Consider the following 24,592-nt stretch of genomic DNA (forward strand, 5'->3'; position numbering starts at 1 on the left):
TTATCGTGTCTGTGGGCCTTTGTATGTTCCACGAAGTTGTTTCAACAAAATACGCGTCGACTTGGGTGGCTTCATATTTGCGGCGGCATTGGCACCAATTTGTTTTTAATAATAATTGGCCGGTATCATAGTTTGTGTTGCAGTTCGGGGCGCGGTAGGTAATCGTGCAAATGCATATTAACCAAGCGCAAATATGTTTCTTGCGTCATCCACACTGAATAGTTTCTTTAAAGAAGCACAAAAACAAACGTAACTACCTATATATTTATTTTGGTGTTTTTCTTAATATACAGTCTACCTTGATTAAAACCACCACATCACTACATTATCATTATAGCAAAAAAATGCTACACATTATTCTAAAGCCGAAGCACAAAACGTGCTATTCCTCTCCTCAAATCGGCCCACCGATTGAATGCAACGAAACTTCTATGGATAGACATTGAGATGTTATCGAACGCAGCAAAGAATATTCTAGCAACAGAATGGTAGGACTTATGCTAGGTGCACAGTTAGTCGACCTACGTTGCAAATGTATAGTCCGAAACTCATCTTGATACTTTTAGCGCCAATCGTCATAATGAATGGTCCGATTGAATGAATCTTACTGTGAGATTGTGAACATCATCGATCGTATTCCAGAGGTTGTATATTGCTCAAGATTCTATGCTGATTGAATACTCTGTGCTCATATTCTAATGATCGCCTGTTTTACACATACCACATTTTTTCTGCAATCAGATAAGGTAGTGAGTTGTTTCGCGTAGTGAGGCCGAGGCCATGGTTGGTTGTGATTAGTAATGTTGTATTGTGAGTGCGCTGACCGAGAATATTTCATAAAGTAATTCAAGATGCATATTTAAACACATGTCAGAAACGACCAAACTGTATCAGACAATAAGTGTACTTCATGCATGGTCCCCTTTTGTGACCTTACTGCAGTGTTTTCTTGCAGTAATGATTTGTGCTCAATTCCACATTAATGAGTGATGTTAAGGCGAAAAAAGTCAGGTCAAGGAAATTCTAATACTTGTAAAAAAAATTTATTTACACAGATTTTTTTATAGATCCCTTCATCCTTTAGTTTTTAGTAATGTCCTCTGAATATAAGCAACATCCTGTCATACATCTCCCAAGCGTTGTTTATTCGACTTTGTAATGGTACTTTGATACACCCAGTCTGCGGACAGATGACCATTGGAATGTGTTGAGTAGGTGAGAGCTTCCAGGGAACCTGAAAGAGTAAAAAAAAGCCAACCATCTCTTTTCACCTATGCAATAAGATAGCACTTAGGATGACACAGTTCAGCCTACATTCACACAGGTAAGAATGCTCCAGAATTGAGAATATATGGAGTACTGAACAAAGTTTATGAAGAATAAGTCGTTTCCTGAAATGCTTATCCCTCCTGAGGGAACATGGAATACTATGGCAGAATAACCTGTCACATCAGCAGGAAGCTCAAGAAAGTTGCATCGCAGTAAAAAAAAGAAAGCAAACGCAGTGTTTGATCGACTATATTTACTAGTATAGAAGCAAGTGAAGTAAGAAGGCTGAAATGTAATTTCAGAAAGCAGCACTAACAGGACGAGCGAACTAAATTTCTTCGAAAGTACCCTTCTGTTAGCAACATAAGGACCGTGGTGGCGTAGTGAATTTGACATTGCACTGCTAAGCTACATGGCGCATGATAATATGCCGGCCACGATGCCTACATTTCGGTGGTGGCAAACAGCCAAAAACATAAGGCGCCTTGAGCGCACATTGAAGAACCTCGAGTTTTCAAAATAATCAGGAGGTGCCCACTAAACCCTCCCTCATAATCATGTTGGGGTGTTGGTATATAAAACACCAGTATTTCATTTGCATAGGGCAAATAGTACAGGCATAAAGACATATGCTTGTAGAGAATCATCTGACAGCTGATACGTTTAACAAAATTTGATGCTTTCTAAATAAGAAATGGTCAGATGGTTTGAGAAAATATCTCTTTCTGCCAAAATTATTGTCATTGTACTATATATTGCTCATTCTAACTACTTTTTTTAACTGAATACTATCTACAACGCAGGCGCACACTACAACTAAAAAAAAACTTACACGACTAAATAAAGTGCATGGTATTGTGTGCAAGTATGCTTTACGATTGTTAGCTTATGCAAATCATTTCACACTTCTTGAAATTACGGTCTCTTAGGCGGGAACACTAGTCACACTGGGCCTCCTTTGATCTGTTGTCGTCCACACAATCATGCAGATAAAGACTATAACATGACTTTGCAATTGTTAGTGCATCCTGTTTCCTAATGATGAATATAGGATCACTGACACAAGTCAAGCCAAATGATATGTTCTGGAAGGTTAAGTTCGTGGTCTTGAGTCAGAAAGAGCTGACTTTTCGCAAGTTTCATGGTGCAGGGCACTTTCGTCAGGGTTGGGTGAACTGCCACACTGTTGAAGTTCATTCCTTTGCGCAGAATGCCAGTTTCAAGTTTAGTGCGCTTAGAAAAACACCTAAAGAAACCTTTGTTGTTTCAGAGGGCTCTTTTGGTTTCAATACATCAAGATTTATTGTGATTATCTGCACAGGTGGTCTGTTAGCGTCACCGTGAAGTTGACATTTAGCCGTATGTCCCAGGAGACACAAATATTCAATTGCTCCAAATCGTTCCATGCAAAGAATGCTTGCGTGTCCAATCCTGTGATCCTCTGTCAGCACGGGCTCCTGGTGCCTTCCTTCCCAGCTAGCCGAGTTATCTTGAGGCACCACGCTGAGACTGCCGATGCCTTGAAATGTACACTTTGGGGATTAGGATTCTTTGCTTTGCAAGCTTCTTTGAAGGAAAGGATGCACTTACAGATTTATAGTCTGGATTTCATTTAGTGAGGTAACATGATTGCGAAGATGTGGTTACTGACTAAATTAGTGGTTGTCATCACGTTATAGACGAGACGAATTACAGAACTAAACACAATATTTAACCAAATTTGCCGGTTCGTTTCAATCACATTTAGAATAGCCACGTGTGCCGGCTGACAGTATAGATGAATGAATGAATGAATGAATGAATGAATGAATGAATGAATGAATGAATGAATGAATGAATGAATGAATGAATGAATGAATGAATGAATGAACTTGCAAAGCCAGGAGTCTCATCCTGAAAATTCTGCATTCGAAGACATGACTAGGGTTAGTTTGCGGCCTCAAGATAATTCAGCATGTTCAGAAGAAATTACAGACTGCAGTAGTATGCCAACAGAAAATGAAGGGCATCGAAGCCAATCCCTTCTTCGCCATGTGCCATCTGAAGGATCATTGTTCTCAAGTTTCCGGATGCGCAACTTCATGCCAACTTCATGCCGGTGCTAAAGAAGCACCAGTGCAGAGAGTTGCAGAAAGAAACTTGATGCCGTAAGAGAAAAGTACCCAATGAAACCATAGAAACTTGTCTTCCTACAACACTGCACCCAAACCTGTTGTTTTGGGCAAGAGAAGAAACATCAAGACTGGTGCCTTGCCTGACTCAGTGAAAGTAACAGACGCCGTGAACGGGGCCGTCAATGTAATTCCTTCTGAAAATTAGGCCCGCACCTGCCCTTTCAGTGTGCTGTAGAAATTGCAGAAGCACATCCCTCAGTCTTAGTATGAGCAGACAACCCGTATGGGCATCGAACCAATGAACACAAACCAAAACCAACAAAGCAAGTTTGTTCAGTGCTTAGAAAAGTAGCCTCGAGTCGGCGTTTCCTACAATGCTTTCTCGGCATGGCAGAAGCTTGTTTTGCTGTGAAGGCACATCAATAACGAAGAGGCGTGCATGAACACCTTTCAAAAAACATACAAGAACAAGTACGTAGAGCACAGAGGGGTCGATGAATATCAAATGCCATTATCGTGCAGTGGTTACTACGTCAGCAAAGAGGCCAATGTATAAATGACTGGATTTACAAATATGTTAGTTTGATGCACAGGTCATTTGGCGGTGAACTGCTAGTCGACAGCCCACAAGCATTATTTTGGTATTTCAGTGTGCGACTGGTGGTAATAAATCAGGACCAGAACGCTGGTGATATTTGTGAGGCTTTCTTTATATGTGTGTCAGGGAACCTCTTAGTTCTCTACCCCTCCAGAGGATTATCAGATAGCACGACTGCTTATAAACATTGTAAAACAAGGGTCATAGTTGTCATGCCATGTGTCCTCTTCGCAGTTGTGCGAGCAACATGCATTGCAGATCTATTTGTTCTCCCCCATTCGCCTTTCGCCTTATATTGATATGCAAGCAGTAAAACTCTGTTATATCCTTTCACCTCCATGCCTTTTCTGTAAATTCTGTGGTAAATAACGGTTTTTTGGAACGTGTGCGCATTTAAGGCATAAGCCAGCTCCACGGCCGTTTGCAATTTGGGCTTGTATTATTCTCTTAAAACATATTCACGAGGAGCATTGCAGAAATAGCACCCTCAATAGAGCATGAGTTCATTTATCGCCAAGACCAACTCTTGTGCCTTCTTCCTTAACGTATTTCTCAAAACATGTGCACGAGGAACGTTGCTAAAAGAGCACTTTAAAAATGAACATGAGTGTAATAAACCGCAAAACCAACCCTTGTGTCTCCTTTCATAACATATTTCTGAAAACCCAAACTCAAAACTGATATTGAGGTAAAAGCTCTCATTATCATACTACCTTGTCAATGAAGCAAAGCACAGTGGTTCCTGGATGCTGTGGTACGCAAGCACTATATGGCATTGAAAACTTAGGCTGATCACGTCTGACCAAGGGATGTGTTCTCGGACAATAGCTTTGGGCGATATCATTGTCAACGCGTGCCTATTGGCTGGTCGATGAATGAGTCATGCAGAGGCAGTAGTATTGCCCTAAGTGTTCACCCGTGAATACGTCCACAATTTAAAATTATTGCATTACTGGTACCGACATCAGCTTTGCGGAAGATTTATGGGTTCATTGAATGGAATTCATTAAGTTGAACACTGGGCTATTTGTCGCCTTGTAAATTATGCTGTTGTGTGTGTCAGAATGGTTCGATATCGTCATAGAGCGCATTGATCATGCTCTCCCAGTAGCACAAATGACTCATCCCTAATCTCGCTGACAATAACGAGATTTCGTATGCATCAAGACCGAAGTCTACGTACTTTGTAAGCATGTAATAGTCATCCTCAAATATCGCCTTGCTCATATGACTACAGTGCGTACACATCACACGCCATCTGGCGCACCTCATTCGTAATCTCATTAGATCAACGCAGTACATCGCACACATCTAGTACACGTTCTACGCATTCTCATAGCACCACGCATAGATCTTGTGCACTTCGTCAAACTCTGCGGAGCATATCATACTTCGAGTTTATACGTGTGAAATAAAAGAGGTCGAAAAATAGAACCATTGGGTGAACCAAGCTGTAGCAGATTGAAGGAAGAGGCCTAGTCATCAGAATCAAATTTTGAAGCAATAATTACGATATAGTCAGTTTAAAACAATAGCAGGAATGTTTATATTCTGAAGATTACGAAGTATAAGGTGGTGACTTATAACAATCAGTACATATGACAAATCTAGAAATACGCGATCTGTAATAGCACAATTGTATGGTGCGCGGCGCAGTTTTCGAGTTAAGGGAGGGTGTCTGCTTAAAATGAGTTTTCAGAATCACGCTCTCAGAATGTAAAAAAGTGGTTCATCTAGAGGAATGTGAGTAAACCAGGAATCAATAGGTGCCAGTTATGTTACAAACAGTGCTAGGGAGCAATTCGAGCAGGTAATTAGCAGGGGATAATTTGTTTTCGGATTTCTGGTGTGCAAATACGATTGTGCCCTTTGGTTTATATGCAAAGCATATGGTTCCACAATTCATAGATGATTTTCGATATATATATATACATATATATATATATATATATATATATATATATATATATATATATATATATGCGGCTAATAGAACAACATTTTTCTCAGAACCTCAAATAATTGACTCATACCCCCCAGAGCAGTTGTGTGCTTTAAATGCGATCATGAGGTACTGTACGCATGGCTCAAACACAAAGGCACGGCTATGAAGGCACGCAGACGTCTCAAAAGTGTCGAAGTACGTGACATAACAGAAAATTGCCAAAAATAATAAAAGCCGGTGCAAAACGGACAGATGATTTGGATTCCCGAACGAGTCTCTAAAGGTACTAAAGCGCTTAGATTGTACATTTTGAGAAGCGAAATCCAAAGCTTTTTGCCATGATGGGCAATGGGTTAGATAAAAATTTCCTTAGCGCTTTTCATGTGAGTACTTGAGTACCAAGCACCGATTGATAAGCTACGCAACGTGAAATATTAGATTAAAGTTCGGCTGAACGATGTAGCTATTTCTACACATTTGAAGCTTGATTATATGCCGAGTACTATATAGCATGCGGATCAGAAGTGATTGTGTCATTATGAATGTGTGAAATCATTAGCCAATATACGTTTGTAAGGAACATCTTCAAATTTGGCTGAACATCACTATAATTGAAATCATGAAACAACATTCCAATAAATAAGACTTTCTGTAACCTTTAATATATCCTTTGGGATAGAACCACTGATGCCAAACGTTCGTAATGTGTTGTCACTGATATCTGGTGAAATACCTAATAAGGGAAGACAGGTGTTCCTGGAAATGATGCTTGAGCTATCTTACATAACTCTTGTTTTCTTGACCGCAGGTAGGGGTTTAGGGTAAGAGGGTGACAGCATGCAAAAAAATTGTTCACATTTTTCAATTTTTCAACCATTTCCAAATCAGATTTGGGAAAGCTTTCCGGGAGTGATGTATGCGACCTGTTTCAACTGTTCGACAGCCACAGCCGCCCCCTGGTAGAGTTCAGCTACAATATTATTGTGCCTATATGGCCGTGTTCATTTCTGACAAAGATAAGCAGTTCACTTCTGGTCATGGTTCACCACTTTCATTACTGCTGGCTTCACCAGACTGTAGCGTTGCTAATACATACGAAACAAAGAACCTTGCAGCCTGCAACTGCATATAAAATGAAGTTACCTAGCTCGTGGTTGAATTCACAGGTCCAACATCTCTACGTTCCTACTGCGTCAACGAATTCACGTTCATGCTGTAAATAACAACTATATTTTAAAGAAAGCACTTGCTAGCGTACTCCGCAATCGACGTGTCTTGCGTGAGAGTCTTAGCAGGGAACCCTGTTTCTCAGGGTAAAAGCGTCATGGCTGCACTGGAACATTTGTTACACCACATCATTCGCTGTGTCAGTACAGATAAGCTTAGAGTGCACTACAATACCGTAATCAGGGGCCCTATAACGTAAAACTACTCCAACAAGTTCTTATTCCAATCTCCTGACGTGAAATTTGCGTAAGCGCAGACGCTAGCAAGAGGCAGTCACCCGCAGGATTGTCTTAACAACGAATAAAGCGGTCGCCTAGTTCATAGGAGGTCACTTATGATTGCTTAAAACACGAGTACCATTGCCTACACTGAGCGGCTTGTCTTATCTACTTGGCTCATAAGAGGCGAGGAGCATGTTCAAGTGGAGAAGGATTCAGTGGGGCCGAGCCGCTGTACTGAATATGAAGAGGGTAGTGTCGGCGTCTACTATTGGTCGGCTTTCTTTTATTTAGCTGGCGGTTTCTGGTCGAATATCGCGGCGGCATGCAACGGAAGCTTAAGGATGGCACTAAAGCGGATCCTCAGGACAGAAGAGTTCGCAGAACGCGATCGTAAACGTTTAGAAAGTGCTCAAAAACGTTACGCGGCCCCGCATAAAGATTTATTATACGCAAATACACCCACGCTCTCCCGCAGGAGCAAGTAGCCAGTGCCTCAGCGATCGTCGGCAGCCATATTTTATTCCGAAGAGGCTATTCAGAAGTAATTCAGTATTGTTCGTCAAACTAATACACCTTTAACGCGCACACATGACTTTGCCGTGGTTAGTTTTTGTGGTTTTGTGACGTCGCGTGACAGGCAGGTGAAGTTGGTGCAGCCCGAAACTTTTGACCAATAGCCTGGGGCTAATGGCGAAAATGCGTCGAATCAGAATAACTATTTTTCACTTGTTTGGTCAACTCATGCATAATCAGTGTGTACACGTCACATCAGATGGGGAGCTATCGCGGTTCTCTTGACGTCACGTCCTATACAGGTGAAGTGGGGGTGGCCCAAAAATATTTTTAACAATCGGGGGGGGGGGGGGCTGAATGCAGAATTGAAAGAAAAATGTTTGAAATAGTTGTACGTTATAGCACCCCATATACACATGATCAAATGATTCAGTCTGGAACAGCAATAGGACAAATTTAGCAAGCGTAAATGCAAGCGCGCTTTATTTCCAGTCAATCGTCGACTTCAATAAATTTACGTACACAGACAGACTTGCAGTAGAGGTTGGAGGCATACGCCCAAGAGGAAACCCTGGGCTTTGCAGCTTGTGGTGCAGGCACTGGGGTCAGGGCATCCAGAGCCATACCCTGCAGCAAAGAAATGATGAAATTCGTAAGACCATCGATTACACTTCAATCACCTATTGATGTTATCGCACTTTAGTCTAAGTATACCGCTGAATAGCTTGTTCATTGGGAAATCGCAATATCGCCACACATGTAAGTCTCTAAGCGAAAATCCGAGGATCCATGACTCGGTGGAGCCATGAGCTCATTTAGAATAACAGGAACGCACTTTCGTTCCTGACATTTTCGTGTTGTCAACATCAACAACCTTATCGCGGTGCGACTTGTTCGTCATTCACTGCCGCGGTGTGATTTTGTGGGGTATCTAGATGAACACACGGATACTCAGCCACTTCCTTACTGTCCGTGTCACAAATATTACCAAGCGCTATAAGTTCAACTTTGTTCAGTCACTGCAATGTGCAGCTCGAAAGTGGACAATTCTCATGGCGTATATGAGGTGTAGGCTAAGTGACTACTGTGTGCCTTCTTCACAGCTAAAAGGGTTTGCAGCTAAAAAAACGGGCACAGTTTTCCGAGAATGTCGATAAATATATACAATGAAATATCGTGGAAGCATAATTACTGCAATAAAAAACCCTACAGATAGAACCTGTTCAGTTTACTCTTTTCAGATTGGATGCCTATCTACTTGCCGTGGCATCGGGCACAACGCGTCACAATGCCATCGGATATTCAAACCGGACGCGTATGAAATAGGTACTTGCTCACGGTGACATCCCCAATGAGATGGAACAAGAACACGGTACACATATTTGTCATATTTGTAAGCCATTAGAGAAAATATATGCAAGGACGCCTTATGTCAATAAAACAGTATAGATGTTAAGATATCGTTACCGCAATAATCCACGCGTAAAAGAACGCTTACGGTCATTGGAACGTGTTCCCACTTCGGATGCCGACGTATTGTTAATGGTAGTAATTATACATTACACTGATCTTATATTTCTCCGACCGTATTTACAGGAAAACTTTATCGAACAAAGTGCTGGCAAGATGCATCGAATAAATGTGACACAAAAATTTCACAGTTACCGTGTTTGGTAAACCACTATACGCCGTCAAGTCGGGCGCAATTACCGGTGATGAGGGGAGGCAACGTGAGTGGCCTGCACGGTGGAGCCAGTGGTAGCACCGAACTAAACCGGACAAAGTCAAAGCTATTTACAGCCGTTATAGGATGTATTATAGTTAGCTGGTGGTTCAAATTTGCAGCAGCGAAAAATACCAAAATATTTCCTTGCATTTATGACTCCATGTTTTTCTCGTTTAGCTCAGCGCCACCTGTTGGCTGCACCGTGGAAGCAGTTCACGTTTGCATCACCGCTCACCCACCATGCGACCCGATCTTCCAGTAGTTACAGGAATACTGCACAAGCAAGAACTATGTATAGTTTGACTTACCACTTCCCGTACGCGCCTCGTCATTTCTCTCACCGGCTGCAGTGATCATCACCACGAAAGCTGCAAACACAAGGAGAAATAAAACATCAACAACAGAACATCAAAGCAAAAATAAACGTTTCTTTGCCAAACTAGAATATTCTTCTACTGTTAAACAGGTTGCGTAGTCAGAAACATTCTTCTCAATAACATGAAACAAGGAAGTATCCATTTGTGTTAATATTCACGGAAGCTCAACGTTACAATGTCGGTGCATGCAATGTATTAGATAAAGCCCTGAGATGCAGCTATACAGCGGGTCTCCTGTGCCGTGTCCAGTAGTAATTTCGGGTATATTCTGAAAAAGGATTCTGCTTTGCCTAATATCAAATCTGTTGATGCGGCAAGACTTGCCCACCTGTAAGGAGTGCGACGAGCATGATGGCAGCGGTGAACTTCATCTCAGCAACGAGTCTTACTTTCTTGTCTGCGAAGACAAAGAGAAAAGTACATCTTCTGACGATTACGACACAAAGCGTGGAGACCACCAAAAGTAAGATTCAGGTGCCCAGAACGATGAGTACTTTCAGGCATAATTAACATACCTAAAATATTATCAACTAGTTGCTGTTCATGAGGACCTATGAGAAAACTTTTACTTTAAGGACGGAAGGCTTTGTGACTTGAGCAGCTATGTCTAATTCTCAGCTTCGCAACCTACCTTACTTTTGTACTTTTTCTGGTAAGCTCATCGGTCCACGTATTTCATTTATCATATTTAGAAATGCTAAAATTTAATTGAAAATGAGAACTTTTTATTTCAAATGCTAACATATCGCACTTGTCACGTCGACATGTGGCTCTAATTCAAGCAAGCTGGTACAGAAAACTGCTAAATTAAAAGATACCACCATAATCGTTGTCAAAAATTACGCGCAGTAGCGTAAACTGGAGTGAAAGAGGGGAGTATCGATTCTATGCTTGGTGAAATATGAAATTACCTGATGGGACGAAATACAAAGCGGATGGCAGCGGCTGGATCGAGCAACTGATGATAAGTGGACAAAGGCCCGATGCTCGGTGTCTTTTAAATCTCTTCTTTGGCTGGAAATTAAGGTGCACGTGGAGGAAACTGCCACGTTTCTGTTTTCGAACGTAACTTGCACGGGTGAATGCCTTCGCTCTCGTGGTTTTCATGGCGTTGTTGGTTTGTTGGAATTTTAAAGCGACGAATACTTGTAAAGAATATACTGAGAAACAGGAAACCGGATACATAAATTTCTTATCGGTAGCCCCTTTTTATATCCGTGCCCCAAGTTAGGACCGCTTTAGCTTTTGTGTATGTTTTGTGTATATTTTTACTGTAACTGCTATAGCAGTTACAGTAAGAAGGAAGGTAGAGCAGATAACTCACATTTAAACCTTGGAGGGCTGGGAAAGTGGTGTTCATCAGGACAATATACAGTTCAATAATATATAACTTAGCTAAAATATACACCATCACGGAGAAACCACAGTTAGTGTTATCCTTTGAAAAAAAAAGGTTCATGCATGCTAGGGCGCTTTTTCTAGAAACACCTGTCCCTACCCCAATTTTAAGTTTACTGGAGAAGCTTTATAGGCGAGACTTATAGGCGAGGCTTCATAAGACGTGCTTTAATGATTCGCAGGGTTTTATTTTAAACATCTATAGAGCATTTGGATGTTTGATACAGTCGCACTAGCCAAACCGAAAAGAAATACTTTATGATTAAGACTAAAACAAAGACTAGTATGACAGGGTATATGATAAGCGTAATTTCAATAGACAAAATATGTCTATTGTGCGACAAACTTTTAATATTATTAGAGAGAGTGACGCAGATTTCGCTAATATGAGTGTGGCACATCAAATCTAGAGCATGAAATGGACACCTGAGAGCCAGGCTCTGAAACTCGGAAGTGTCATCTGCGTGTACAATGTATCTGTGCATTTCTTAAGTACTATGGTATATACGCCTGAGTCGGCTGTATTGTTAGTTTAGTTGCGAGCAAATTTTCATGGGATTGTTGCCAGTGAGATACAATTGAGTAGCCCTGATATTATCACCAGCAGATATTTTGCACTCTTTCACTACATGGCTTACAGTAAGCCGTTGCAAAATCTGAGAAGCCGCCTGACGCAATCCTCCTGATCCTCATTTACCACTGTGCCAAAGTACCCACAAAGAGCATCGAGCTTTCTGCAGGTCGTCGCCGATAATGACTGTAATCAACACTTGGTCTCGGCACCAAGTTGCTTTGTTGGGTCAATGAGCAGTGGTGCTATCCCTCAGGGTAGTGCAAGGGGGTGTGGGGTGCAGTGTGCGGAAAGAAGATGGCGAAGTGGTCAATCTTTGATCTGCAGGCCTTTTAAAATGTGCATATGGGTGGCGCCTAGGGAGGTCCCGGCTTGTTGTTGTTGGATGAGCACGTTTTGAGGATACTCAATTATGGTGTGCACATTGGGGAATATCCGACGTCTCACCCCATATGGCTTTTGGTCTGCCTGCTTCGCTGTTGATTCTTCTGGGCCTGCTTGAGCAGGCTCAATAATTCGGCGATTTCTTGCGCAACCCATGCAGAATTGTCGTCAATTCCTTGAGATCCCTGGAAAACCAGTAATCCAGACTTCCTTGATCGCCTGATGAAGATGTTGCTGTAAGTGAGTCATAATAGTTGCGCCTACGTTTCTTTTATTGTGGTTGAATGAGCGTGGGGCTGGGCAGCTGCCGCGATCGCCTTTTGCACGGCGCTATTGGAGCTTGTGTGCAAGGTCTGTGTGCAATATACGGAGGCAGCGGTCAACTTCCGAAATTGTAGATACTCTCTGATGTACACTCTATGTGGCCGTATTAGTATGCGACTCGGCGGTGACATGCGCTGTGCATAATGCAGAAAATGCCACTCATTCTTCCCTACGCGCCTCGCTATTTTTCTGGTGAATATCTCACGAGCAAGGTGATATCTGATGGATGGATAAACGTTGTACAATGAGAGGCAGTCGGCCTGCAAGGGATGTGGCATTAGGTGTAGCACTATGCTACGTAAAATGTTGAGCGGATGTTTTACTTTTTGTGGGTGTAGCTCCTACGATGGCGGTGGTTGCCAATGAGTTCGGTGACTGTCTTACTGCGTGGCAGATCCATGAGTGCCTTTGTGCTAGCTCGGAGAGCAAGTTCGAGGCGCACATTCTTCGTCTTACGGATGAGTGCATCCAGTCAAGTGATGAATGGGTTTCACAGACCTTGTATAGTAAAGGTGATTCGTCAGTGAGGAAGTGTGTGCAACTAGCATGACGGGGCGATGGTGTGGATGTAATCCCACTGCAAGCACTTTCTGGAGATATCATCATCATCATCATTATCATCATCATCATCATCATCAGCCTGGTTACGCCCACTGCAGGTCAAAGGCCTCTCCCATATTTCTCCAACAACCCCGGTCATGTACTAATTGTGGCCATGCCGTCCCTGCAAACTTCTTAACCTCATCCACCCACCTAACATTCTGCCGCCCCCTGCTACGCTTCCCTTCCCTTGGAATCAAGTCCGTAACCCTTAATGACCATCGGTTATCTTCCCTCCTCATTACATGTCCTGCCCATGCCCATTTCTTTTTCTTGATTTCAACTAAGATGTCAATAACTCGCGCTTATTGCCTCACCCAATCTGCTCTTTTCTTATCCCTTAACGTTACACCTATCCTTCTTCTTTCCATAGCTCGTTGCGTCATCCTCAATTTGAGTAGGACCCTTTTCGTAAGCCTCCAGGTTTCTGCCCCGTAGGTGAGTACTGGTAAGACACAGCTATTATACACTTTTCTCTTGAGGTATAATGGCAACCTGTTGTTCATGATCTGAGAATGCCTGCCAAACGCACCCCAGCCAATTCTTATTCTTCTGACTATTTCCGTCTCATGATCGGGATCCGCCGTCACTGCCTGCCCTAAGTAGATGTATTCCCTTACGACTTCCAGTGCGTGGCTGCCTATTGTAAATTACTGTTCTCTTCCGAGACTGTTAAACATTACTTTAGTTTTCTGCAGATTAATTTTTAGACCCACTCTTCTGCTTTGCCTCTCCAGGTCAGTGAGCATGCATTGCAGTTGGTCCCCTGAGTTAATAAGCAAGGCAATATCATCAGCGAACCGCAAGTTACTAAGGTATTCTCCATTAACTTTTATCCCCATTTCTTCCCAATCCAGGTCTCTGAATACCTCCTGTAAACACGCTGTGAATAGCATAGGAAAGATCGTATCTCCCTGCCTGACGCCTTTCTTTATTGGGATTTTGTTGCTTTCCTTATGGAGGAATACGGTGGCTGTGGGGCCGCAATAGATATCTTTCAGTATTTTTACATACTGAAATATTTACATATCATCGTTCACTTTATGCCTATGCGGACAGGAGTTCCGTAAATATATCTTCTGGTAAAGTAACGGTATCTGTGGTTCATTAAGGTTGTGAACATTCGACCGCACAGGATGGTCGCCACCATCGCCTCAACGTATTCAGCGCACCAGAGGTCCACATTTGGGCATTAGTTGCAGTAGCTGAGACAATGTACGTTCAGTGTGCCCTCGCAAGTTATGTTAAAACTAATACATACACATACTGCTGCTCCTGTCGAAATGATTAAGGCTACATCAACCATATATATAGTTCAGACTACATGTGAACAATAACGGCATACCTGTAAGCATGCTTTCCCCTTAGGCTTCTCGCCAGAAGGCGTGCAAACTACCAAAGAAGTGTTGACAAATGTGGTGACTGAGTGCCTTAAGTGCGCATTTAAGGTTCTGCTGACGATGTAGCTTTCCGCCAACTGACATGGCTTTGACACCATCTTACCTTTAGAAAGAGGGTTAACCGAGAACCCGATTTTTGTTAATTATATGATCAGAAGCCAAGAAACAAAGACACCAAGGAAAACCGGGGAAATTACTTGTAGATCCTAAATGAAATAAAGAAATTATTCATTTCAGAATTATTCAGAAATCCTAAATACCGTAGTAGGACATTTACAAAATGTTCTCCCGCTCATATTTATGAGAGGATAGGACAAGTCATTCTCTTCCGGATGTAATATACATAAAACCTAAAGCAGAACTAACTTTCGACATAGATATAAAAAGAGCCTACCGATAAGAAAATTGTGTATCCTGTTTCCTGTTTCTAAGGAGATTCTTTCGAAGTATTCATTGCTATATTATTTAAACAAACTAAGAACGCCATGAAAACAACGACAGCAAAGGCAGTCATCCGTGCAAAATGTATTTTTAAGCAGCTACGTCACAGTTTACTCCACGTGCACTTTAATTTCTGGCCAGAAGAGAGATATAAAAGGCAGCGAGTCGGGCCTTCGTGCACCTTGCATCAGTTGCTCGATACAGTAGCTGGCCTCCGCCTTGTACTTCGTCCCATCAGGTACGTTCATATTTGTCCGAGCAATCAACAAATTTTCTGCTCTATCGCTCTATTTTTGGCTATTGCGCGTCCACTTTAAAAGCGATCACTGTGTCATCTGCTAATTTATCAGTTTTCTGTAACGCTTCGCTTGCATTAGAGCCACGTGCTGAGATGACTCGAGGTCCAGCATGTTAGAATTTAAAATAGAAATTGTGATTTTCCGTAATATTTTAGCTTTTCTGATTATGATATTTGAAATACGTTGACTAATCAGCTCATCCGAAAATGTGCAAGAAAAGTCATGATGCGAAGCTGAACCTTAGACATAACTGCTCAAGTCACAAAGCCTTAGGTTCTCAAAGTTCTGGATTCGCATAGGTTCTCATGAACAGGAAGATGTTGATAATATTTTAGATGTGTTAAATATGCCTGAAAACACTCATTGTCCTCGAAACTTTATTTTTCTTTTGGAGATTTGTACGCTGTGTCGAAAGCCACAGAAGATGTACTTTTCTCTGTCTTCGCAGACAAGAAAGTTAGTCTCGTTGCTGAGATGAAGTTCACCGCTGCCATCATGCTCGTCGCACTCCTTACAGGTGAGTAAGTCTTGCCGCATCAACAGATTTGATATTAGGCAAAACAGAATCATTTTTCAGAATATACCCGAAATTCACTACTGGACACGGAACAGGAGACTCGTTGTATATATAGCTGTATCTCAGGGCTTTATCTAATACATCGCATGCACCGACATTGTCACGTTGAGCTTCCGTGAATATTAACACGAATGGATACTTCCTTGTTTCATGTTATTAATAGCAATGTTTCTGACTACGCATCCTGTTTAACCGTAGAAGGATATTCTAGATTGGAAAAGAAACGTTTATTTTCGCTTCGATCTTTTGTTGCTGATGTCTTGTTTGTCCTTGTGCATGCAGCGTTCGCGGTGATGATCACTGCAGCCGACGAGAGAAATGACGAGACGCGCACGGGAGGTGGTAAGTCAAACTGCAGATTGTTCTAGCTTATCCTGTATTCCGCTAAGCACTGCTGGATTGGGCCGCATTGTAGGTGAGCGGTGATGCGAACGTGAAGTGCCTCCACGGTGCAGCCAACAGGTGGCGCTGAGTTAACGAGAAAAACACGGAGTCATAAATGCAAGGAACAATATTATTATTTTTTTCTGCTGCAAATTTGAGCCACCAGCGAACTATTATACACCCTATAAGGGCTGTAGATTGCTCTGACTTTGTCCCGTTTAGTTATGTGCTACCAGTGGCTGCACCGTGCAGGCCACACACGTTGCCGCCTCTCATCACCGGCAATTGCGCCCGACCTGCCGGTGTTTACCGGAATATGAAACATGCTAACTATGCAATTTTGTGTCACATTCATTCAATGCGCCTTGTGAACACTTTCTGCGACTATTAGTTGAATGTATGTTTACTTCAGTTGACAACACGTCGGCAACCGAAGTGTGATAACCTCCTAGTGACTGCAAGCTTTCTTACGCGTGTGGATCATTGCCATAATGATATCCTAACACTTATGCTGTTCTGTTTGCATAAGGCGTCTTTGCATATATTGCGTCTAATGGCTTTCAAATGTGACAAATATGCGTACCGTATTCTTGTTAAATCACATTGGTGATGTCAACTTGAGCAAGCAACTATTTGATACCCTCTCAAAAGAAAACGTTCCAAGCAGTCTCTTTCAGGGATAATCTGCTTGTCCCATATTTTATCTCTTTTCGAGTAGATCGACCCACTTTGAGAGTAGGACAACTGCTCCTGACAGAGTTTTATTACTCCACCCCAAGGGAGTGCTTGTACTCCTCCGCAGGGTACCAATACTCTCCCCACAAGGGTAAAGTACTCCCCCAGACGGTGTGCTTCTACTCCTCCAAACCGTGTACTTCTGCTCCTCCAAGCCGATTGTTTCTGCTCCCCGAAACAGAGTGCTTGTACTCCTTCAGAACAGAGTGATATTCTCTTCCCAATCGTGGGAACGCGCGAAGAAGATCCATGGCCACGTTTGAAGGGATTGGCAATACTTACATGTGGGGAATATTTGATTCCTTCATAAGAAGCTCCTGCACCTATGCTTGGTGAATGGGATGTAATCTGTAGTCACCGGGTTACGCAAATGAAATATTTTCCTTCTTAAAACGTCAAAATTTTTATTGATAAGTCAGGAGACAAACTGAACAATAATTTGAGAAACAAAGTGACAAACACATAAAATGAGATTGCAATGATGCCTATGAAATTTAGAACACATCTTGTAATAAAACGTAAGTATATTCTCTAAGGTTTCATCAGTATTACAGTGCATAAATATCCTTTTATTTCAATTGGCTCCTTTTTTTCAGAAATAAAGTATACAATCGAAAGTTAACCCCAGAGCAAGCATGTGGAAACTCACAAAGTATTAACACCACCATCAAAAAGAAATATGCGCCACATTAGTGGCGAACAAATGCAATTCTGGCACAAAACTTGTGTACTTATATGACAGAGATTACCAGATGCGCTGCTAAGGACGGGGCTGGTAATGTAGATAAATTGTGCAAGATGCTTTTTCTGTGTGCCCTATTCTAAGAGAGCAGCTCACTTGATAACAACCTATACAGCGAATGGATGTTCCTGACTAAGAGTACAATGCATTTAGAAATGTGTTGTGTATTCTCTTGGAAGGTCGCAGGTCTGGCTAGCTTTGATTATATTTCACATGAAGTTATTCATGTACGGACTGCATCCCATTGTTTCCAAGTAGGTCTTGTCGTGGTTCTGCGCCATATCCCGGCCCGGTCTCAGAGGTACAGAGGCGTATCATATTTCCAATTTGGTTGGCCTCCTCGCTAAACTAGTTTCCTGGTGCTGTTGCGATTGATCCGTTACATTCTCATAAATAAATAAAAAAATGACTATATTATCTAATGCGTAGCAACCGAGTATAAAAGTGCAAGGAGCAGTGGCATTACAATCTTGCGCATCAAATTTCTTGTCATACACAGTCGTTCTTCATCCATTAAGGTAGGAATACTAAACTTCCGAGGAGCAGCTTGCATAATTACATCATCAATTATTGTGATTCGTTGAATATGCAATCTAACTAAAGTGTAGCATGGCTTAAGATGTGAACCAAAAATTCAATACGATAAATATGACGCATCAAAGGCAACATAAGCATAAGTACTGGCAGGGAATCGCATGAAAAAGACAAAGAAGCAAAATATAAATTGAGAATGGCACCATCCTGTTTCACATATCTCTTCCATGCATCTGCATTTTGTAATGACTATGCATATACTTGCGCAATGAACCAACTACCTGACGCCAAAGCTTCTTTTCATACTCAAGTGGTTAGGATGCGCTAAAGCAAGAAAAATTATCGGAATTAACCGAATCTTTGCTTCAAAACAAGTACATATGTGTCTGGGAAGATTAATACATCGCCTCACTGTGCACTCTATCTTACGTCCAGAAATTTACCATTTGAAAAAATGCGTTATTTTATTTTGCCCTATAAAAATTATGTCTACACAAGCCATGACACGAAGAGGCTTTTTTTTAACACTGTATGTTCGCATCCGCCAATTGCTGAACAAGTGTTCTACTCATATGCCCTCAGTTCTTTGCATTGAACGTATCTCTACCTCCACTAGCATACTTGGCTGCCAAGTAGATTGAGTCACTCTAATCAAAATATCAAGTACCTGCCAGAAGCTATCACATGACTATTTCACAGAAGTAGAAACCACTATTTTATATTTTAAAAATAACGTTCACTTCCAAGTGACTCTCCGGCTTGCAAGACGTAAGGTGTGCACCATGGCCAACATAGTTAAATGCCTCAATTGCTCCTTTTTTTCGCTTCGGAAGGCATGAGCGGTTCTAATGAACTGATTTCGTGACAATGCACATAAACGATAATGACTTCTTAAACATGGGAGTCTCTACCCCCAATGCTTCCCCTTTATGTAACCTAAAGGAAGCCATACTTCTAAAATTAGGTGTAAAAAGAAGCTAAAAGGGAAGACGTGAAAATCTGTCTGCCTCATGTCAGCATTTAAAATACAGAATGACAGCGGTTTGTATTTGCACCCTTGTATTCACGTGCTGTTAAATGTAAGCTATTAAATGTATGTAACCATCTAACCAAGCATGAGCTGTTGCTTTGTACAGTTAAGAAAGGCGCCATCCTCATTGCAAGTTCGCATCATGTCACTAAGCAAATATGCAATTTCACTGTACCGCTATTCTTTATCACATGGATATATCTGTTGAGAGGCAAGACAAAAAGCAGTCGCTTCTCACAAAAATAGTGAGCTTTTTTAACCACATTTCAAACTTTTATATGGCACTTGCTCCTATATGTTTGTCTCCAGAGAGCATACCTGATTTTCCCTTTCCCATCAGAGAGATTACATAAGTATGCCATGTTAAAATGTCTACCTAGAGCACGTGGGAATTTTCATTTTGGTGTGACATAAAGTATTTAGATTTTGTTAAGATTTATAGAAATGGTACAACTAATATACCCACATTCTAGGTTTCTTGATTAAATTGCATGACAATGTATTTTGATTCTTTGGCGTGCGCTCCTCTGCCCTACGTGAAGACTCGCTTGGCTGGCTCTTTGACATCCTTGTGTCCTTGCAACTGACTTCTTGCGCTATATAAAGCAGGTGCTTGAAAAATATGATGTGCAAAAGTCAACACTAGGACGTGGTGGAAAACAACATCAAGACAGTCAAGGTCATGACACTAAAAAAAGTCTTTGCTCTTAGTCTTCCTACTGAAATGCATGTGAAACATCTGAATACCTTACCTACAACAGTCAGCTGCTAAACTAACTTCAATTTTTAGATTTAAAGAAAAAATAAATAACCGACAATTCATCCTCGTTCCGCACTAATGTTCAGATACTCCTACGAACAAATAGATTATAGAATATTGTCAGATGTCATAAGTCTGTCATTAGTCAGGTATGCCACAAAAACCATTGTGAGACATCCTAAGCATGTGCCCAGTGTGCTGCCCGCACCATCTCTGGTTTTGCCACTGCTGAAGCCATAATTTGAGGATCATATCAGCAAACATGAAGCTCACTAGTGATGAAAATATGGCCCTCCAGTTGGAAGGATATGACTGGATGTGCTTATAAGAGAGAGCAACAAGGCTGGTTATGGCAAGGTTACCCGCATTTCAATAAAAACATAAAAGTTCGCTGTCCTTGCATCTAAGCTTACTAAAAGCATGAACTTATTTTCATTTATGAGGTGCGCAACGGAGTTCATTTTGGACCGACTCGACACTCCTGCAGTTTGAAATCTAGCATTTTACATTCTTGAAGGCATGTAAAATTTGCAGTTGTACCGCAGTTGTTAGTTTATTAGACCAAGTATTTGTTTTGTGTACGACAGGTGACTGGTAACACCAAATTTAAAGACACGCTTTTTTTTATACTTTATTTCTCCACTAAAGATATCTGCTATGCAGTAGCAAGATGCACACATCACGCTTGTGACCATCAGAGGAAAGGCGATTTAGCTTTTCATACGACGTAACTCTAAAACACCAAACCATCTTAGCAAATGTACACGCATGTCGAAAACACTGCGCGTATGCGAAGCGCTCCTGCAATTGTAATTCCACACAGCAGCCGTTATATTGGATACCAATGCATAACTGGCTGCTTGAGACTTCACCGTGTTCGCACACATAAGCACAGTTATGATTCGCACCATGCTCGAAAACCGCAACAGGAGACATAAAATCAGACTTATACACACCATATTAATACATGAGAAATAACAGTTCAGTCTTAGGGCTAAACTGCATGAGAGCGATTTAGTGCGCGATGGCGACGAGCGACGGCTTTGAGCGACAAAACGGACCGTCGCTTGAGCAGATCGCTCGCTTCTGGAAATCTAGAAATCATTGCTCGTCTCCCGCAAGTGCTATGAGCGACTAGCCACGCGGATTGTCACGACTAGCCATGCCGATTGTCACGACTAGCCACGCGGATTCCCACTACCAATTGTCACGCGGAAGGAGCAAACGATTGAATTTTTATACGTGCAAGGATATAACGTACTGCAACATTTTCGGAAATATTTTATGCCACTTTTTACAGTAAAATACATCAACCACAATTACTAAAGCACGCGTCACGCTAGTTTTAACGCGCATTCGCACCCCTCATACCGGCAACACCGGGGAGACGTCGCTCAACATCGTCGCTCGCACGGAATACGACTGGTACGTGACGAGCGAACGCCACAGCCACCTCCATCGTATTGCTTGTCGCTGTCGCGCGCAGGATCGCTTATATAGGTTTTATACTTTCTTCAGTATAAAACATGAATTCCTCTTGCGCTATCAGTAGGGTCAAGATAACGCGCCCCATTGACCTTTTGCAGCATGCAGCTGAATGCCTGCGGCAAAGTTTCTAACTAGCACTGGCGCTGCACGTAACTTCAGCAGTCGCAATTGCCCTGTGGCGAAAGACACCGTCAAGCGCGCGGCTTACTTATAACGAAAGCTCGCCGCCAGCGAAATAACGTCCCTCTGTTATGTGACTCCTTACTTCAACAGCATCCCGAACCCAGTACAGTGCCAAACTGAATGAATTCAGACAAGCACACAAAAAGCAGGCTAAGCACGCTTCTCATAGGCTCGGAATCATTGGCTGGTGACCAAACCATTTTAAGCTTCCTCTCGCCTCACGTCTTATTGAACATACCATGGTTCTGGCAGCGCTTGCGATTTTCAAAGCTCTTACGGAGAGCGGCAAGTGATACAATCGCAAGCAGTTATCGCGACGACTGGCTTTTTCGATTGACATCGAGAGACAAAGCGCACTTGCCTAGTCCGTTCACAATCGCATCGGCTAAGCGCCTCGACGATTTCCTGACGATGCCACGTCATGTTCCCAGAATGTGCACCTTAGTTAGAATTCACTGACCGTAAAAGATTTGCGTTATACCCAACGAACGACGAAGTAATGTCGGGTTTTCGCGGCTAAGTGAGATGGCTGACACACGATCTCCTTTGGATGGCCTTCCTTGCTGCTCGCTGGACGGATCATCTTTCTCCGGTGCTGTGCTGTTCCGCTACGTTGAGCGCACGCGCGGTGGGGAAACTCCGAGTGAAAAAGTGGAGCGCGCGCTCCGCGTTCATTTCAACTGTGGTTGCATGTTCTATTAGAAGCAAAACGGTGTGTTCTTTCCTCAGCGTGCGTGTGTGATACATCGTGATGTTCGGGGCGAGCCTGCTGCAGTTAAAGCAGAAGATTATGCTAGGTTTTGTTCTTTGCTGCCGCAACAGCATAACGGGCATTCTACTCTCTCTCAGAAGGGCATAATGAAAAGCACATTTCACTCTCTCTTGGTGACGGAGTGAACAATGCATTTCACTCCACTCGACATTTTGTGACAGCAGAACAAGGCTTTGAAGAGTAAATCGGTCGCTTCACTCCAGCGATATCATCTCTAATCTTTAGAGCGTACTCATGCGGTGAGAATATCCGGTGGCATATTGACGCACTGTGCCCGATACCACGCCATGTAGAGACGAATCCAATGTGAGAAGTGTAAACTGAACATGTCCTCTTAGTAAGGATTTTACTGCACTATTTCTCCTTCCTTGCAGTTTTCATTGTATGTATTTATCGACATTCTCGTATGAGTGTGTCCTTGTTTACAGCCACAAAGCCTTTAGCTGTGACGAAGGCACGCTGTTGTAAATCAGCCTACACATCATATACGTCATTGGAGTTGTCCACTTTCGAGCTGAACATACCTGTAACTGAACAATGTAGAACCTATAGCGGTCGGTAATATCTGTGACAGGGACAATATGGATGTGGCTGAGTATCTGGGTGTTCATCCCGATACCCACGAAAATCTCACCACGGTAGTGGTGGGCGTACTAGTTCGCATCACAATAAGGTTGTCGATGTGGACAATGCGAAAGTGTCGGGTGCGAAGGGGTGTTCCCGTTAGGCTAAATCAGCTGATGGCTCGACCAATTCATGGATGCTTGAATTTTCGATTAGCGCATTACGTGTGTTGCGATATAACAATTTTCAAATAAGCAAGCTTACAATGATACACTGTCACTAGAATAGGTTACCATCAATAGGTAATTGAAGCGTAATAACCAATGTTCTTGCGAATTTCATCATCTCTTCGCTGCAGGTTATGGCTCTGGATGCCCAGACGCCACTGCCTGCACCACAAGCTGCAAAGCCAAGGGTTTCCTCCTAGGCGTATGCCTCCAACCCCTACTGCAAATCTGTTTGTGTACGTAAATTTGTTGAAGTCGACGACTGACTGGCAATAAAGCTCGCGCACACATGCGGTTGTCTAATTTCTCCCACTACTTTACCAGATTGAATCAATTGTATATGTAAATCTGGTCACATGTGGTATTGTAGTCCATTCTAAACTTACCTGTACTGACGCACCGAATGATATGGTGAAGCAAATGTTCCAGTGCACCTATAGGCGCTTTCCCCCTGAAGAATACGGTTCCCTGCTCGAAATCTCACGCAAAATACGTCGACAAGACCATGTGCTAGAAAGTGCTTATTTCAAAACATAATTTTTGTTTCCAGCATGAGCGTGAATTCGTCGAAGCAATAGGAACGTAGAGAAGTTGGACCTGTCAGTTCAACCACGAGCTAGCCAACTTCATTGCATATGCAGTTGCAGGCATTAAGTTTCTGCGTTTCGTATGCTTTGGGAATGCAATAGCCTGGTGAAACGAATAACCAAAGTGCAAAACCATGATCAGAAGGCAACTGCTTATCTTTGTCAGAAACCAACAAGCGTATAAAGACACCATAGTATTATAGCTAAACCTTACCAGGCCAAAGCTGTTTCTGTGGAACAGCTCAAACCAGTGGCACACAAAGCCTAGTAAAACTCCCCAAACCTGGTTTCGATATTGTATAGCTGGGATTGACTTCGATCACAGATAAACAATTTTTGCTTTTATGCTGTCACAGTCATATCCTACTCCCTCCCTGCGATCCAGGAAGTAAGCTTTCAGTGAAATAGTCTGAGAAACTTTTCCAAGAACACCCGCCTGCACGCGTGGTACAGAAAAAAATATAGTTGAATAAGTGTCCAACTTTCTAACACAATTTTAATGATATTTAAAGGCTTTTGGTTTCATGATATGCCTTTGTGCTAACCAGGCTCTAATTAGAAACAGCAAGAGGGCGTATCTTTTCTTTGAAAACGCTGACTTC

At 42.3% G+C, this 24,592-nt stretch overlaps 1 protein-coding gene and 1 long non-coding RNA gene across 2 annotated transcripts; one reads left to right on the forward strand and one right to left on the reverse strand.

Moving 5' to 3' along the window:
* Positions 1-1,027: 1,027 nt before the first annotated feature.
* LOC129380678 (uncharacterized) lies at positions 1,028-10,961 on the reverse strand. Its single transcript, XM_055062429.1, has 5 exons — positions 10,902-10,961; positions 10,319-10,387; positions 9,922-9,981; positions 8,410-8,514; positions 1,028-1,234 (listed from the first exon to the last, which is right to left on the reverse strand). The coding sequence occupies exons 2-5, from the start codon at positions 10,359-10,361 to the stop codon at positions 1,122-1,124; spliced, it is 321 nt and encodes a 106-aa protein (XP_054918404.1). The 5' UTR covers positions 10,362-10,387; positions 10,902-10,961; the 3' UTR covers positions 1,028-1,121.
* Positions 10,962-15,287: 4,326 nt separating this feature from the next.
* LOC129380679 (uncharacterized) lies at positions 15,288-23,975 on the forward strand. The gene is made up of 4 exons (XR_008608866.2): positions 15,288-15,346; positions 15,856-15,924; positions 16,267-16,326; positions 23,535-23,975. It is a non-coding gene; the product is annotated as an uncharacterized lncRNA (long non-coding RNA).
* Positions 23,976-24,592: the final 617 nt, after the last annotated feature.

This window comes from Dermacentor andersoni, chromosome 10 (assembly GCF_023375885.2).
Source record: "Dermacentor andersoni chromosome 10, qqDerAnde1_hic_scaffold, whole genome shotgun sequence".
Classification (NCBI taxonomy): domain Eukaryota; kingdom Metazoa; phylum Arthropoda; class Arachnida; order Ixodida; family Ixodidae; genus Dermacentor; species Dermacentor andersoni.